The 16,605-nt window shown below is 40.0% G+C and overlaps 1 protein-coding gene across 1 annotated transcript in view; it reads left to right on the top strand.

The window, feature by feature from the left end:
- PTPRO (protein tyrosine phosphatase receptor type O) overlaps nucleotides 1-16,605 on the top strand; it is a 155,398-nt gene that overhangs the window by 88,703 nt on the left and 50,090 nt on the right. Inside the window, 5 exon segments of the mRNA XM_055711435.1 lie at nucleotides 7,776-7,934; nucleotides 9,948-10,100; nucleotides 11,682-12,128; nucleotides 13,138-13,299; nucleotides 15,988-16,187. Of these exon segments, the coding sequence (XP_055567410.1) occupies nucleotides 7,776-7,934; nucleotides 9,948-10,100; nucleotides 11,682-12,128; nucleotides 13,138-13,299; nucleotides 15,988-16,187 (1,121 nt within the window).

The raw sequence follows: 16,605 nt of genomic DNA, 5'->3' as shown, positions 1-16,605 counted from the left end.
TGCCGTATTTTTGGCTCTGCCGTCACTCCAGAGCTGTTTCCATGTGCCAACTCGAAAACAATTTGTAGTATATAAAATGATTTCTTCATCTGGAAGACAGATTCAAGAAAAGACAGACAAAAAAATTATTTGGATGCAGTAAAACTGATTGCCAGGGTTTGGTGGGCTTTTTGTGGCTTTGTTTGTTTGTTTGTTTGTTTGTTTCGGTCTAAATGGCCGTTTGGAATCTATGGACGGTTTTAGTTGACTTGCAGATGAGGAATGATTATGATTTTGTGTACTTTATTTTATCAATGAGGAAATACCATCCATTGTAATGACATTCAAAGCATGTTACAGCAGCCTCATATGTTACTGAGTGAGGTGCCTGTACGTTAAGAGTGACCAGATTTTGCATGATCTATACCGGGCGTCCTCAAACTTTTTAACCAGGGGGCCGGCGCGCGGATGCAGTGGCAGGCAGTCATCTGCGGCTGCTTGGTTTCCCCCCCCAACCCCCGGCGGGGGGTGTGTCTGTAAATACCGGGGGCCGGATTGAGGACCCTGGGGGGCTGTATCCAGCCCGCAGGCCATAGTTTGAGGACCCCTGATCTATACATTCTTCAGCCTTCCCTTGCGTGCTCAAGTTGTGCCCTGATAAGGACAACCATGACAGGTCCCATGGGAAAGGTATCATGTTGTTGGGTAATGCAAGTTTTTATGAGGCATATGTGCAACATCTATGTGTAGTGAACAGTTTAAGGGTTCATGAGCAGCCTGAATTTTCTTTTCTTTGACTGCTTTAACCTTGCAGGCAAAGTAGTAATGCTAATCCAATTTCCTATTTTATGGTTTGTTTGTTTTCTTAAAAGAAAATAATGGAAGCACTGCGTGTTATATACAACAGAAAAAAATGCCTCACTGTGCATTTCCAATGGGTTTTGAATGCTGCACTTGTGGCTGTGCAGCAGGGCTCATTGCTGGTTTGAGTTTTAGAGCCCAGAAGGGTCATTGGTAGCAGGGCAAGGTGTGATCCAGGATGGCAGATGGAGCACACGCTCCTGCAGGAGGGGTCTCTGAAGGAAGAAGGGAGCCAGTGTTGCTCAGTCCATCAAAGCCAGGCCCAGGCTTCCCGTTTTTGGCTCAGGGGGTTTCCACAAGGTGTTGCCAGAAAAGCGTGAGGCTGACGGCTCCAAGGGGCACATCCCATGTCACTCCACCTCCTCCAGGGCTTGATGGTGTTCTTTCTGATGGAAAGGAACCCACCCCTTTTCACCACCCATCTTATCTGGGTGCACCAGCAGTACTCCAGGGTTTCCTGCTGTGGCCCCTGTTGCTCATTTGGACCTTGGAAGGACCCATGATTCTGGCAGTCGGCCAGCACTGCCTGGGGAGCTCGTGGAACAAAAAGGGAACAGAGAACATCACTGGTTTTGCCTCAACAGAAAGAGATCCGGGTTCATGGGAAAGGAAGGGCATTCTCGCATGCAGTGCTGAGGGATGCTGTACTGAGGACTAGAAGGATGCTCTAAACTGGGAGCTTCACAAGGGAGAGTCCCAGCCCCCTTCCCAGCACTTTCTGTCAGGCAGCCCGAGGAGTGCTGGCTCTCCTGTAGCAGCCTCAGCTGCTGCTAACATAGCTCGTCCTTTGGAGCACAAGGCTACAGGACTGAAAGTAAATTTTGAATGAAAAGACAGCGTGGCAGGCTGGGCTTTTTGAGGTATATTTCAGTACAGTGCTTTTGAGAAGAGATCTTAAAACTCGTGTAGTGACCACTGGCTTCCCCACAAAACTGCATGAGGTGATAATTGGTTTTCCTCTTCCTTTTTTTTTCTTTCTTTTTTTTTTTTCTTTGTTTCTCCTTTCATTGGTATTGCCCACTGCCTGTTTTACATTATTTTCTGGCTATTAATTAACATGATGTTTTTGGCAGACAATAATTAGGATAGATCCGTGTTTTTCTTCATGCCATATGGTCTCTCTGCCTGTTTAACATTCTTAGTTTATTTTAACCATGCAAAGACATATAACTATCTAATTTATTCCATCTAAATCTTAGACATGAAAAAATGGCACATTACAACTAGCTTCCAGGACCAAATTAATTCCTGTTCTAATTTCATTGGTATCAGGAGAGCTTTACCAGTGGCAGATTGGCCCCATTCATTAGGCTGCCACAAGATAAATTAAGGGGGATATAGCCAGTGATGCCAATGTGGTTATTCCCAAGGCTGTACTTTGATATTTCACAATAGTTTTCTGGGATCTCCTGATGTCTGCAAAGGAGCCTGGGCAGGAAGATGCAGTCTTTCTGCTTGGCCATATGCTAGAGATCTGAGTTTCACACAGAGCAATGTGTATCCAAATTGTGCATGTCAAAGCGAGAGCAAGGTCCTTCAAAGAGATTGCCTACTTAGAAATTCAGTGAGAGTCATGAAAGACCTCTGCTTTCTGATGGTATATCTTGATGACATTTCCTTTCCTCTCTTCACATCCCTCAGTGATGTGCTGCTTCTCAGCATATTGGCAAGAAAAAGGTATGTCTAATCATGGGTTTGGACTTCATCCCATTTAAGTCAGAGAAGATTTTTGGTTTGCTCCTCAAAGGTTTCTGTCCAGAAAAAAAAGATTCCTCAACAGGAATTAAGATGATTTAAAAGCTAACCAAATTACATCTTATACATCACATATTTATGCATATATAATTATATATGTGTAAATAGAAATACATATTGATATATGTGTGCATAAATATGTACATAAAATATAAAATATCTTAACATTATATGTGTGCATGTATGTACACTACCGTTTGAGGTTTCCATTGTCAATTTGGGCTTCTCTGCCAGACTGAACAGTTTATTTTCTCCTTGTCTCTGACTGGAACATTTTCAGAGCTTTCTCATGTTAATCAAAACACCACAAACTATAGAGTTTCCTTGTTTAGGTTCTGTAGTCCAGACTGTTGTAATAATGCAAAGTATGAGCTGTTTGTTGCAATATGCTTTTCAAGAGGAGTGAAGACTCCAGAATTTATATAATTTAGTGTTTTGCAATATTTGCAAGAAAGTTCCACCTCATTACTAATTGGTTTTAAAGTACTTAATGAGAGAAATAAAGAGCACAGATGTAAAATCAGTGACTGAAGTTTTCACTCATCCTCCATTTTCCCAGCTTGAAGCCTAGTTTTATTCTTCCCAGGGTGACTCATACCCATATAGCCTTCTTTTTTTTTCAAAGTCACCGTCAATTTTTCTTTTTGTTGTGAAGGAAAAATTGTTTGTACATTTGAAGGAATGAGGAAAGCAGTACATTGAAAAGCTATTGTGTGCTGTAGGAAGAATGTATCTCTGCTGGGAATTGGAGAAATCAGGATCTCTGAGGGTAATTAAGAGCAGCTCTGCCTGACTTTTATTTTAGCTTATGATTACTAAGAGTTTTGACTGGTAAATGCCTCATTGTTTCGAAAGCTCATGATTCCTTACATAAATCACTGTAAGATGTATTCCCTTTGGGGAGAGTTCTGCCTCTGTGTCTTCCACAAAAAAATACTCTTCTCAAGAGACCACTGGGCCTGCTGCCTGGGACTCTGATCTCTTCAGCTCCCAGAACGTGATTGGCGTTAGAGACCTGGTTAGTGCTTGGCTGTCATTGTGCCAGATGCTGCGGGAAGTGATTCAGCAGGTCAGGTCCTTTCCTCTGGCTCATTAACAGATCAGAGCTGTTGAAGTAGGCGCTTCAGAGTTTTTTCTCCGATGAAATGTAAAACTTAAGCCCTTTGTGGTGTTCTTCCTTAAAGGATGACATGGCACATCTTTAAAAAGGCGGGTTATCCATGGCAGCCCTAATTTTGAAACGTAACTCAGAAGAAGTTGGAGATCCATTAGTGCTCAGCTTTCCCCAGCAAACAAATCATGTTATCCCCTTTTTAAGGGAACACCACCCCCTCCTCCCCACCCCCGTCAGAATCAAAGAAACAAAAAGAACTGCAATCATATGATTTCCTGCTATAATTTCCATTAGAAGACTGGTCTAAAATATTGGCCTAAATCTGTTCAAGAACAATAGATAGGCCTTTGTTCTTGTGACATGATTTTTCAGTTTGTTGTCTTTTAGTGTAGTGTATCGTCTTTTTATTTGTCATCTTGTGTGGACATCTAGAAATTGCATTATATACCATCATTGCTCAGATACTACTTTCACTTACATTCCCCTTTCTTAGGCAATAGCACATGGTGTCTCTATTACCTGACATAAACGTTATCATTATGTACCTGAAGTATTAAATAGCAGCTTTTTAATCACAGAAATGGTTGCTTTTTAGCAAGCGATAAAACAATCCCTAAAGTTCATAGCATAGTGGCAGCTTTATCCTGGCTGTGACTTACTCTCAGTAAATACGTAGATATGTAAATAGAGTCATCCTGGGAAGAAAATGACATAATTCACAACATCTTCATATGAATCAAGGGAATTACCCATGGGAGTTAAGTCACTCCGTTTATGGGCCTTCTTTTTTATAAAAGTCACGATATGAAGTTAAATCATGATTAATTTGGGTTTGAGCGTGGGAAGTGAGAGTTGATCTCAGTCCCATTTCAGCCACCCACGTGTAATACTACATCTAACCTACCACATTAATCAATCATTAATTCAATCTGTAGAGTGACTTGATCTGCAAATATTAAAAACAAATTGATTTGGACTGGAATATGATACTTATTTTCAATGTACTTCCCCCCCTCCCCTCCCCGAATTGCAAATGTTAATGTGTCTGTCACAAATTGGATGCATTAATGGAGGATTTAGCATCCATTTGAGGAAGAGGTTAGCTGCATTCATTATGCTATATCTTGATATTTTATAATGCAAGCTATGTGCTAAATGCAAAATGCTCTACATCCAGGAGTCACACAGAAGTTTCCCATAAACAGCTATAATGGGAAAGCCGTTGCTATAGGAGCAGCAAATTCTGAGACTCTTAAGAAAAAAGGCAAATTTAGGTCTTGATCCTGCAAGCTTGTGCATTTAATATAATCTGCAAGTCTAAAAAGAAAAGATTGTATATGAATAAGCACCTTAAACATGCTATTAGAGAGACACTGAAATGCTCTAAGTCTTTTCTGTAATATGACTTCAGACATCAATGTAGTGCAGTGTTTATAACGCTTTAAGTTTTCTGAAGTATTATATTACACTTTATTTAGGCTATTTCTTTAGAAACAGTGAAATCTGTGAAAAGCTGGATCCTAAGTACTGAACACTGTAATATAAAAAGGCCAGACTGTTTATGCTCTGAATTATAGATACAGATAGTGAAGAGTGACATTTTACTCTGTATTCTGTAAGTTTAATAACCCTAGGAGCAGTTAGTAAGTGAAAAACGGAACATGATTTTTATCTGCTGAGTGTCCTTTTAATTTCACAGTGTGCAAATAGCTTTTGATGTGAAGCTTTGGTGCCGAAGGAAGTAAGATAATGGACGAATCTTTAAAATGCATTATATCACTCATGCTACTCTGCTAACATCAGCCGTGAGCAAGGAGAGGATAGTAAGCGGAAGATAACAACAAGAAGGAGAGTCTGTGGTGGCTGCTGCTTAATTCAATTATTAGTTAATTAAATCAAAGCATCAGGAGGAAAAATCATTTGGATTAAAAATGAATATAACTTCCATCCTTTATTTGATTTGGTGTAGGAAGGAATAAATGGGGTAATTTAATCATTGGCATAAGGAAGTTTCAGTAATTCTTTCAGAAATAAGGAGACCTCAGATGTGAATGAGATAGCAGAAGAAAGCCCAGGGCACACCCGCTAACATGAAAGATGACTGCATGTAAGCGTTGTGCTATTTGGAGATTGTTATTGACATTTAAACTACTATTGTGTGCTGTGTCAGCTATGATATGATCCGTCTGGTCATGTGGATAGTCAGATCAAGTATTTATTTCAGAATAAGTGATAGGAAAAGCCTCAGCAGAAAGAAGAGGGTAGGCTTTGTTCCCCATGTTCTGCGTTACTCTGATTTATTTCTAGGCTATCATGAATTGTCAACAAAATTTTCACAGATCCCATCACTGAAGTTATTACTGTTAGTGTCTGTGAGATTGCAAGTTTCTATTTGTAAATGGTTAGCATACAAGTAAACTGATATTTATCTAATAAAGCATCTTTGACATGAGAAGTAGTTTAATAACCCTGCACCTTTGCATTCCCATGCTCTGGCAAAGTTAAGAATGACAATATGAATTTTTCTTAAGACTTTGGGAAAGATTCTGTTTGCATCTGTGGCTTTTGTTCTTAGTTGTTTTTAATTCTCCCCTTCTCATCACATCTGGAAACTTAATACTGTGGTGAAAATACCATGCTTACTGAAAATACTAATTGGGACTTAATTTTCACTTCCACTACGGTCTTGCTTTTCTATCTTTGAATAACTTATTCCACCTTCTGTGGGATAATTCCACTTTTGAAACTGATACTGCTCTTCCCTTTCATCTACAATTTCTCTTGCCCATTGTGATTATATGCTCTTTGGGGAAAAATACTTTATTAGTTTTTCTCCAGGGCCTACTGCAGCAGAACTTTGAACTCAAATGTGTCCTCTAAAGCCGTGCTAATCAACAGCCTGCATTTTTCAGTCTGTTCCCTACAGTGTGCAGAACTAAATCAACATGATAATACTTATAAGGATGTAGGCTTAACTATAGCTATTAAAATATGTTTAGTATAACAAATTTCATCTAACGCTATAACCGTGCTTTCAGTATCCGCTTGGCCCTCTTAACCCCGATGTATATTTGGGTTGCTATAATTTTTTTCTTGCTCAGGAGAGCATCAAGCAAAAGACAATTTTTTTAATTTTCCTTTGTGTGTGTGTGGATAAAGGAGGCTGAATAAAACTGACTCTCTTATTGTTAGCAACTATCTAGACTCCTGGCTGCAGTGAATTAACACAGCTTTCCTTAGCTGATGGAGCTGCACTGATCTAGATGCCACATCACAGGACACAGTGTATTTTTCTTAATTTTTGTAGCCCACTCAGCTCAGAGTTCAGAGCACTAGATTGGCAGTGCCTCACTTACCTCCTTTCTGTGCACAGGCTTCCCCTGTGCTCTCCAGTAAACCACTTTACTTCTCTGTACCTCAGTTCCACATCTGTAAAATAAGGGTAATGGTACTGCTGTATTTTGTAGAAGTTTGATGTAAATAAATGTGTTGAGGAGGGTGGCCCTCAGATGTAGGAATGGGGAGTGTGTAATTACCCATGAAATAAAGAAATGAATGCATATCAAAATAGAAAATCTTCATTCGGGTAACTTTCTTTGGCCATTACATGGATAAGCTTCTCAGCTAATCTTAAAAGTTCATGTTTATGCCAAGGTTACGAGCAATTTCAAGTGTTTTGTTGGTTTTGTCGGGGCACTTCTACATGATTGGCAAGTATTAAAAATGAAAATCTTTCTGGGGTGATGACTGTGAATGCTTAAATAATAACTGCTATATCAACCTTAATTTTTATGGCAAGTAAGGAATTTTTTCATTTAAAGTTTAAGTGTCAAGAACATAAATTACTCTGGGGGGAAACACAGGAATCCTGGCTTTGACAACATCTCAGGTGTCTTTTCCCCAGATCTCTGTGAAGCCCCAAATATCATCTGGTAGATTTGAGAGTGCCTGTGCTATACCTAGCAAAACAGTTCGTTTCATTGGTGGTGTATATGTGTGAAGAACTCAGTTTGCCTATTAATCTGCTCCTTCCTTTCCTTTTTCCTTTTATTTGTATATCCTTTAGAACCCCTTCCTGTGAGCAGTGTTTCTATCTATGATTACAAACCATCTCCAGAAACAGGAGTGTTGTTTGAAATTCAGTACCCAGAGAAGTACAATGTTTTTACCAGGGTAAATATAAGCTATTGGGAAGGAAAAGACTACCGAACAATGCTGTACAAAGGTAGGAGGAAACTCTTCCACTAAAACTTATTGTTAACTCTGCTGGAAACATTTTAAACAGTGTTCTTAGGTGTGGGTTTGACATGCATTCGTTATCATGATTTATATTTCTGGTAATGTGTCTCTTTATATAATGACTTTTATATCGTGAAGTAAGAGGTGGGTCTTCAAATTGAGCTGTTGGTTCACTTTGGATTTAAACCTGCTTCCCATCCTAGTTCTAGTGATGCCTCCTTTCTTTTGGATTTTAGAGAAAGACTAGGTGGTCTGGATTTTTTTAATCAGTTCTGAAATCAACCTGGGAAGGGATCCCCAATTTCTGGTGATTCCAAATAAGCATGTATACTAAAATCCAAAAGACTTTCCACCATTTTTTCATCTTCCCTGCTGCTATACAATCCAAAACAAAGGAAGAAAGAAAGAGACCCAGAACTCAGTGGGAAGGATGGAGATATGTTTTTGCTTTTTAGATGCTTGCTGAAATCCCTGGATGACAGTCCGTGTCAGTTAAAAACATTAAAAAGTTTCCAGTCTCTACCCTCTAGCCAAGGTTTTCCCCTTTGGTGAATAGCTGATAGGAGAGCTCTGGGGTGCCCCAGAGCTGGGAAAGCCATTCAGTGTGCTTGATTCCTGGTGCAGGGTTTTAACCTGGTACTTCTGTCACCATACAGTGACACAATACTAATAGTACCGTGCTGTACAGTACTTTATGTGCATTACTGTAGCATTCAGTATTGTCCCTGAGCTAATAAACCCTGCTGCATATTATAAATTTCTATTTTCTTAGAATAATCTAATCAAGGGCAATCAATTTAACAATCTAGACAGTCTAAACAATTTAAAAAACCAATCTACCCATCTAAATAATGTAACGAACAAATTCTGTTTTCTTTTTTATTTACTTTATAACTGAACTCCCTTTTGCCCTGCAGTATAGCTTAAGCATAGCATCTGTCTCAGAGATTTAAATGGGACTGTCCTATGGAAAGCATCCTAAGAGGTGAGAAAGGCACCTGTATACTCTCCGAGCCCTGAAACCCCAATGGTTTAACATTGCAAAGTGGTAGGAAAATGCCTTTGAGCAATCCAGTAGGTGCTGGAATGAATTTTAGGCACTGGATTAAGGCTCCTGAAGTAGAAGTTTGGTTGCTGTAAGCTCTCTAAAGGCAACAAAGGGACATACACACCTCCAGTAGGAGGTGAGAAAATTTTGGAGTCTCTCTGCTTCAATACAGAGTGGGGCTAGGTATCACATTTGCAATGCTGTGAAATGCCAGAAGTTAGGAGGGGTGATTCTGGATCATAGCACAAAATATAGGTCACCTCCTTCCAGAGAACAAAAGGGATACCAGCAGCGATTTTTGTCTTCTACAGCTAATGCATGGTTCCAGGGCCTGTAATGTTGCAACTGCTAATAAATAAAGAAGTCATCCTGAATTAAGAGATTCACTAATACTCTTGCACACTCCTTCCTGTAGCCAAAATGCCCTAAGCAACTTCTTGCAGCCCACACGTGTACTTATGGTGGATGTGAGCTCAGTCTCAGTACTGCAGCTTGTGCTCATTTGTGTGGTGGATGGCCCTTTGAGCATCTACCCCAAACGTTATGCCTCAGTCAGCAGAAGGCCAAGGAGGCTTCATGCAGCAGTTAAAAGTCTGCAGAAACTGTCAGATGCTCTTTGAGATACTGTGTGTCACACGGAACAGGTTGCCAGATTCAGTTCCCTTTCCTGTGAAAAGTAGTTCATGTTTCTTGTAGTGGGCGCTTTTTTTTTCCTCTTTTTTCCTTTTTTTTTTTTTTTTTTTTGTAGCAAAGTGGCTTTGACAGCCAGGAGAGATGTTGGCAAACTGAATTATTAGAATGTTGTGTCTCAGACCAGGCTGAGCAATGTTTAAACATCTGAAATACTGCCAGTTCAGCATTTGCAGTTTTATTATCAGGAAGTGAACATTTGATGGATTTTTCTCTTTTTTTTTTTTTTTCTTTCTTCTTTTCTTTTTAAACCTTCTTCAGATTTCTTTAAAGGGAAAACAGTTTTCAATCACTGGCTACCAGGTATATGCTACAGTAACATCACATTTCAGTTGGTATCGGAAGCAACCTTCAACAAAAGCACGCTAGTGGAATACAGCGGGGTCCAACATGAGCCCAAACAGCACAGAACAGGTGAAGAAAACCGTTAAGTACCATTTGCTCCAAGTCTGTATGGGTCCCTTGCTTTCTGCTGTGGGGAGGGGATTGATCCCACAGAGAGGAGGGTCTGTGTGGAAGCACTCCTGGGAGCTGCTCCTGGCCAGGAGAATGGGAGCAGGATGCTGCGGCTAGTGCATAGGGGTATGTGTACAACAGAGTGTAAAGGGAAATTTGTATGAGAGTTTCTGTTACAAAGCTTGCTTCTTAGTAAATAAATTCTGCTTCACATGAGATATCCTAGGCCTTGTGCTAGGAGTTCATTTTTAAGCCACAGGAATAGCTGCACTGAGCATACTATTGATCTATCTATATTGGTTTGTCTCCTTGCCCAGTGAATCATAGCTGAACTGTTGGAGAAGGCCTTCGTCTTGTGCAGTTTTCTATCACAGAGAAGAATGTCATAGTTACCCCACTTGACAGCCAGTTTATGCCCCGAAGCATGAACTGTTAATTTCCAAGAGAGAAATGGTGCAAAGACTGAAAACTGCATTTATTCAGGATCCAGAACTAATTTAATTTGGTCCTGGGATGGTGCCCAGAACTTTTCTGTTAATCTGTTGGACCACAGACATTTCTGGGGTCCGAAGTGAAATGAGCCAGTGGTAAAATCAAAAGGCCAAATCTTCAGATGAATACACTGATGTTGGCCCATTGCCTTGGACAGAGCCAAGCCAACTGATGCCAGCTGAGCTCTGTATGATCCTAAATATAGTTATTGGGGATTTGACCCATAAGAAAGCAACTAACAAGATTGCATTTTTCTTTCCTGCTGCACTCCCATGCCTCGTTCTTCACGCAAACTTCAATGAGACTGTAGTGTCTGGTTTTGTATCAGTGGCCATGGCTTGGACAGGGGAGGTGAACGAACCAGTGTGTTGGAATGTGCCAGTCAAAAGTGTTTGCACTTACTGTGTGTAAGGGCAGACAGACAGTTACAGTGAGACTGACAAAATGCTGTGTGTTCACCTCCTGGCATAAGTTGAAGTAACTTCTTTGCATGCCAGAAGCTTGTCTTCTGGAGACCCAGATTTTAAGATCAGGCTTTCACAAATATTAAAATCTAAACTGATGTTTGATGCTTGTGAAAAGTTGACTGCTGAAAGCATATGAAAACCCCTACAGCAACGTGAAGGTCATAATTCTTAAATATGAGCTATGCCATATATTAGTTTTGCATATATTTTTCAATTCATTTCTACAGAAGTACTTTCTGGAAGACACAATAAAATAAATGAAAATACTCTGTTACAAATTTACACTCACATTGCCTTGCTGCTGTAATAGCACTGAAGTCTGATTTACTGTGACTTCACATCTGCTTTTCTTCCTGGTGTTCCTGAATCGTGATTCTTCTCTGAATTTACACTCACCTTAATCCCACTAGACTCACTTCTCCTATAAGTATACATAAGGGATGGGAGAATCTTAACAAGTTAGTTCAAAATGTCCCTATATGCATTTTTTTCTACAAACAATATTTCTCTGAGGAATTAACACATCATAAAGGCGCACAGAACATACCTATTAAAAGACTAATGCTTGCTTCTCTTTTAGTTCCTTACCCACCTCGAAACATTTCTGTTCAGATTGTACCAATCAACAGAAACAACTGGGAAGAGCACAGTGGGAATTTTGCAGAAGAATCATTCATGGGACCACAAGAAATCATAAGGAAAGAAAAACTTAGTCATTTTTCTGACAACCCAGCTGAAATTCCAGCAGCGAACACATCTACAGCCTGGCCAGACTACCGCTATAACAGCACTGAGTATGAAACCACATCGCAGCCATACTGGTGGTCTAACGAAGCTGAGTCATCAGAGGGTGAAGAGGAGTTTGTCAATGCAGTTTCCAGTGATTACGAAGCCAATGAGCTCAACACATCGGGAAAACTCATGCCTGAGCCCCCTTCCTTCCTTCCTGTACAAATGGTGCTGACCTGGTTACCACCAAAGCCACCTACTGCATTTGATGGTTTCCATATCAATATTGAAAGGGAAGGTAAAACAGAGCCTTATACCCTTTTCATAACTCTTTTCTGTAATTACATTGGTGGGTCGCCTCCTCTACAAATTATTAATAACCTAGAACTGTGCTTCAGAGGGCTTTGTTAGTTCTGCTGTAGTTCTTGAGAAGTTTCTTGCATTGAACAGTATCTAATTCTGGCTGGGTGTCATAAAATTAGGGGAGGAGGGGTAAGTCGCAGTTTGCAATTCTCTTTTGTTAAACAAGATTTATACTGTTGTACCTATTGCCACACTCTTTATGCTGCAGTTATCGTAAATCCATTCTGATATTGGAGAAAGGAGAAATAAGCTGATAGAAATTTGAGACAAAGAATGTACGTTATGCCATGTAATTTTGCCTGCCACTGAGAAAGGTTTTCAGGGGCACCTCGACTGGAAAGGGCATACAAAAAGCATAGTCTAGATTCAGACTGACAGTTGTCTCGGAGGACAACTACCAAACATATTCCTTAAGCCACAAGGAGGCTGTGGTGGAGAATGAGGACACTTTTCAAGTGATGGAGCTACAAGAAAGTTGCCATGTTGCTTAAAGATTCTCTGTTTTAAAATTTGTTTTGTCCAGATGAATTTTAGTTCCTGACAGGCAGTTTTTATAAGCCTTCTCACACTGAGAGCAAATAGTATTTTTTTTCTTTTTCTTTCAGAATAAGAATGCAACAGATAGAAAATTGGAAGCTCTGTTTCTTCCACTCCATGCTGTTTTTCACTTGCACATTCATGGCAACCCTATTTTATCATCCCTTCTACAGAATGAAAATTTGTCCTGGGTTTATTGTTCCTCTACACCTATACTGCAGCCTTGGTCATTAATTATTCTTGTGCTGATGGCAAGAAATAAAACTACCCACATAAATCCAATCCTTTTGGATACCTTTTAATCCAACAGCAGAAACAGTATTAGCATTTCTGGTATAAATCATTTTCTCAGTGTCTGGAGCCTTGCAAATTTCAATTAATCCATACTTTTTCTTCCCCCGATTTAGAGAACTCTACGGAATTTTTGACAGTAAGTGAGGACACTCACAAATTTGTTGCTGAACTGAAAGAACCAGGAAAATATAAGTTGTCTGTAACGACATTTAGCTCCTCTGGCTCTTGTGAAGTTCGGGGAAGTCAATCAGCAAAAACACTTAGCTTTTACATCAGTAAGTATCTCAACAAATCTGCCTTTTTCTCCCAAACTGATACAACTCTAATGTGCTGCAGAGTTTGACCACTGTGGCAGCTGTGACATCTGCTGCAGGATCAGAAGAGTGTTGTCTTCCGGAATTCCGTGTGCTAGAGAAGGAAATACAGCGCAAATATGTTACATATTATATCCTGCCTGGATGAACCTTCATCCTGCCATTTTGGCAGAGCTAAGAACCGAAAGCAGGTGACTATCTGATAGAGTTGTCGCCCAGTGTTCAGGAGTGTCTCACTGGAACAGGTTCCCCTCTTGCATCATTCAAAGAGAGGATTTCATTCAGAGAATTGAATTGGTGATTATAGAGATTCCTGAACTTCCTTACTCCTGGAGGCTGTATGTACCACGTTAGGGATGAAGGGCATCTCAGGCTGAGAGTGTGGGAATTGCACAATTAAACACTGAACTCTGAAATTACATGGTCTCTGAGAGTACACGGGGCAAATTACAGTAGATGAAATAGTTCAGCCTGCTAAATTCAGAGGGGAAAAAGTAATTTATTATTTCCCTGTAGAACCCAAGGGTTTCTTAACTGAAGATTTAGTAAAAAAAGTAATAACTATTGTGTAAAATAACATCACAACTCATGATTAGCAAGTGAGACGTGTTGCTGAATTCAGATTACTATCCCTCTGATGGCTATGGTCACTTTTGCACCTTTTTCTACAAAAGGAAATAGGTATAGCCTACAAGATGCCCATACAGTGAGAACAGGCGAATACTTGCAGCAGTACACAATTCTACATGTGGGAGGATAGTGAATGCCGCCACAAGAAGGGTAGCTAAGGCTGGTAGAAAGATTCCTATTAAAAGGAAATGTAGTCAAGTACTTAAGTAAATTCTTAATAAAAATTGTGTCTTTAGTAGCTCATAATACTTACAAATACTAACTACTTAGGCTTAAATTCATCATAATACTTGACTGCATGTAACTGAATTCCACTATCCTCCTGTGTTTTTGAAAACTTTGGAGTTGAAAGAAACAATACTTGGAAAACAAAGAGAAAAGAGGAAAGAGCACATGTGAGAAAGTGTCTTTGCTGTTGTACTTTCACTGTCTTCTGGTTTTCTTTAGGAATAGTTATTAGGAAGCTTCGTTATATGGAAAGCATTAGAGTATATACAAATAAACAAGTATGTTAAATAAATTATGTAGCATTGCTATTAGTACCAAATTTTATTCTATTTACAAGATACGACTTATAGCCATTAAAAAATATGCAATACAGTGTCCTCCGTGAAGTCTGCTACCTGGAGACAGAGACCTGAGAGAAAAGAAAAAATGTTAATCCCAAGTATAGGTGTATGGATTGCTAGATTAATGATGAACTTGAATCTCATTGGGTATAAAGTATTAGTGTTGCAGGAATGTAACAAGTATTTTCATTTTACATTTAATACATGAAATTATTTGGGGGTTTTGTCTGTTAGTTTTGCCGGCATTTAGAACGAGATGAGGATTCTTGGCAGTTCTCTTTATTTATTCTGTCAAACACAGATCCTTAGTATTTTACATAGATTTTATATGTATATGTATGCCAAATCTGAGATGTGCACAAGTAATATTAAGGTGAAATTGCTTTTCCATTTCTCTTTATGAGTCTCATCAAATAGGCTTTTTGTGTGGGGACTACAACTTTGGACTGTGACATGAGGTAGCTCAGTTCCCTTAACGCTGATGCTGAAACGATTTCTGAATAGTGAGAGCTACGCAGACATCCACTGGCTCCAGACATTAATGTAATGATTGACTTCCTCTTTTTACCCGAGTAGGTGTGGGTCTGCTGGTGTGAATAAATTTTGCTCGTAGCTTCAGCCTTATCTTATCCTTGTAGCACTCAGTCAGTGATTCATCCTGTCAAATTCACTTTGTATTAGACAACATTTTTCTTGCACCCAGATAGAAGTATGGATTGTCAAATCTTACAGGCTCATCTTACACCAAATTCTTGCTCTGGCATTTTTTTATTTTTTCAATAAACATAAAGTACCATTAGAATTGCATGGAGGAAGGAAAGAGCTGTCACAAACGTCACTTAAAAGTGACAAGAAAAGCTGATTTTTTCATGACATCTGAAATTTTGATCAAGTCTAACTGAAGTTATTTTCAAAATTGTTATTTTATCTACACTTAAACCTGTATTCTCTACCAATTGCTTCAAAATGTCTGATGGAGAATGAGATTCTTCACTGTGGTACCCTCTGTGAACTTGTTTTTCACGCTTCAAGGCTGTAGTACACTTCGAGGGTATGTTAGTTTGTGAAAAGGTGAAAAAAATTGGGTGTTTATCCTTTAATATTTGTCCATGATCTGTGCTTTATTGGATGTCACTTCTTCTAAACATTGCCTTGGAGCAAAGCAGATACTGCTGGGTGGTTTCTGGTAAGCCACAGAGAATACTGCCATCTGGATTGCCGAACAGTGATGTTTCTCTCATCATCTGCTCTGCTACAGGTGAAACAGCACCAGCCACAGTCGGTTTCCCAGGGGCTGCCATCTTCACAGCCCCAGGGCTGCGGAGATGGACACTGTCAGTCCAGCCTCTTTCACTTGTCGTAGTAAATAGTCCAGTAAAAGAAGGACGATTTGACATATGTCCCTCAAATGCAGTGGTTTGTTTACATGTGCTTCTGGGGCATGTCCCAGGCCCCACAGGTGAATGGATAGAAGAGCTCACTGAAAAGCCCCAGCATGTGACCGTGACGGTGTTAAGCTCCACTACTGCCCTGACATCCTGGACAGCATCACAAGAGAGCGGCAGCAACAGCACCATCGTGTCTGTGGTCTCCCTGACCTGTCAGAAGCAAAAGGAAAGTCAAAGGCTTGAAAAACACTACTGCAATGAGGTAAGGGGCAGAAGCAGGAGTTTTTCAAATCCAGGGCAAAAATGCTGATCATCCTGCTGTTTGGGGTCGCCGTGCCCGAGGGCCCTGCCAGGTCAGGGCTGCAGGGCACAGCGGTAGGTGCGCCCTTCTGCAATCTAAAGGGACGTGGCTGATGCAGAGTGGGGTGACAGCACAGAGTTCAGGAATGAAAGTATGCAGTAAACCACAATAGTGTGGAAATTGTATTTTTCTTGGACTGACTGTCCCATTCTTTGTTCCAGCTTCTAAGTTATGCTGTACCCTTTTGAGACCTTTTTTGTGCCAGGAGGCAAAATGGTGCCATATCACGATAACATTTAGGCACATGCTGTAATCCATTTGTGTTAAGCAAAGTGCTCACACACATGATTATCATCAAACTAGCATAAATTCTTCCTTA

Source organism: Falco cherrug, chromosome 5 (genome assembly GCF_023634085.1).
Source record: "Falco cherrug isolate bFalChe1 chromosome 5, bFalChe1.pri, whole genome shotgun sequence".
Classification (NCBI taxonomy): domain Eukaryota; kingdom Metazoa; phylum Chordata; class Aves; order Falconiformes; family Falconidae; genus Falco; species Falco cherrug.
The sequence above is the reverse complement of the archived record's forward strand: the minus strand, read 5'-3'. Positions and strand labels throughout refer to the sequence as shown.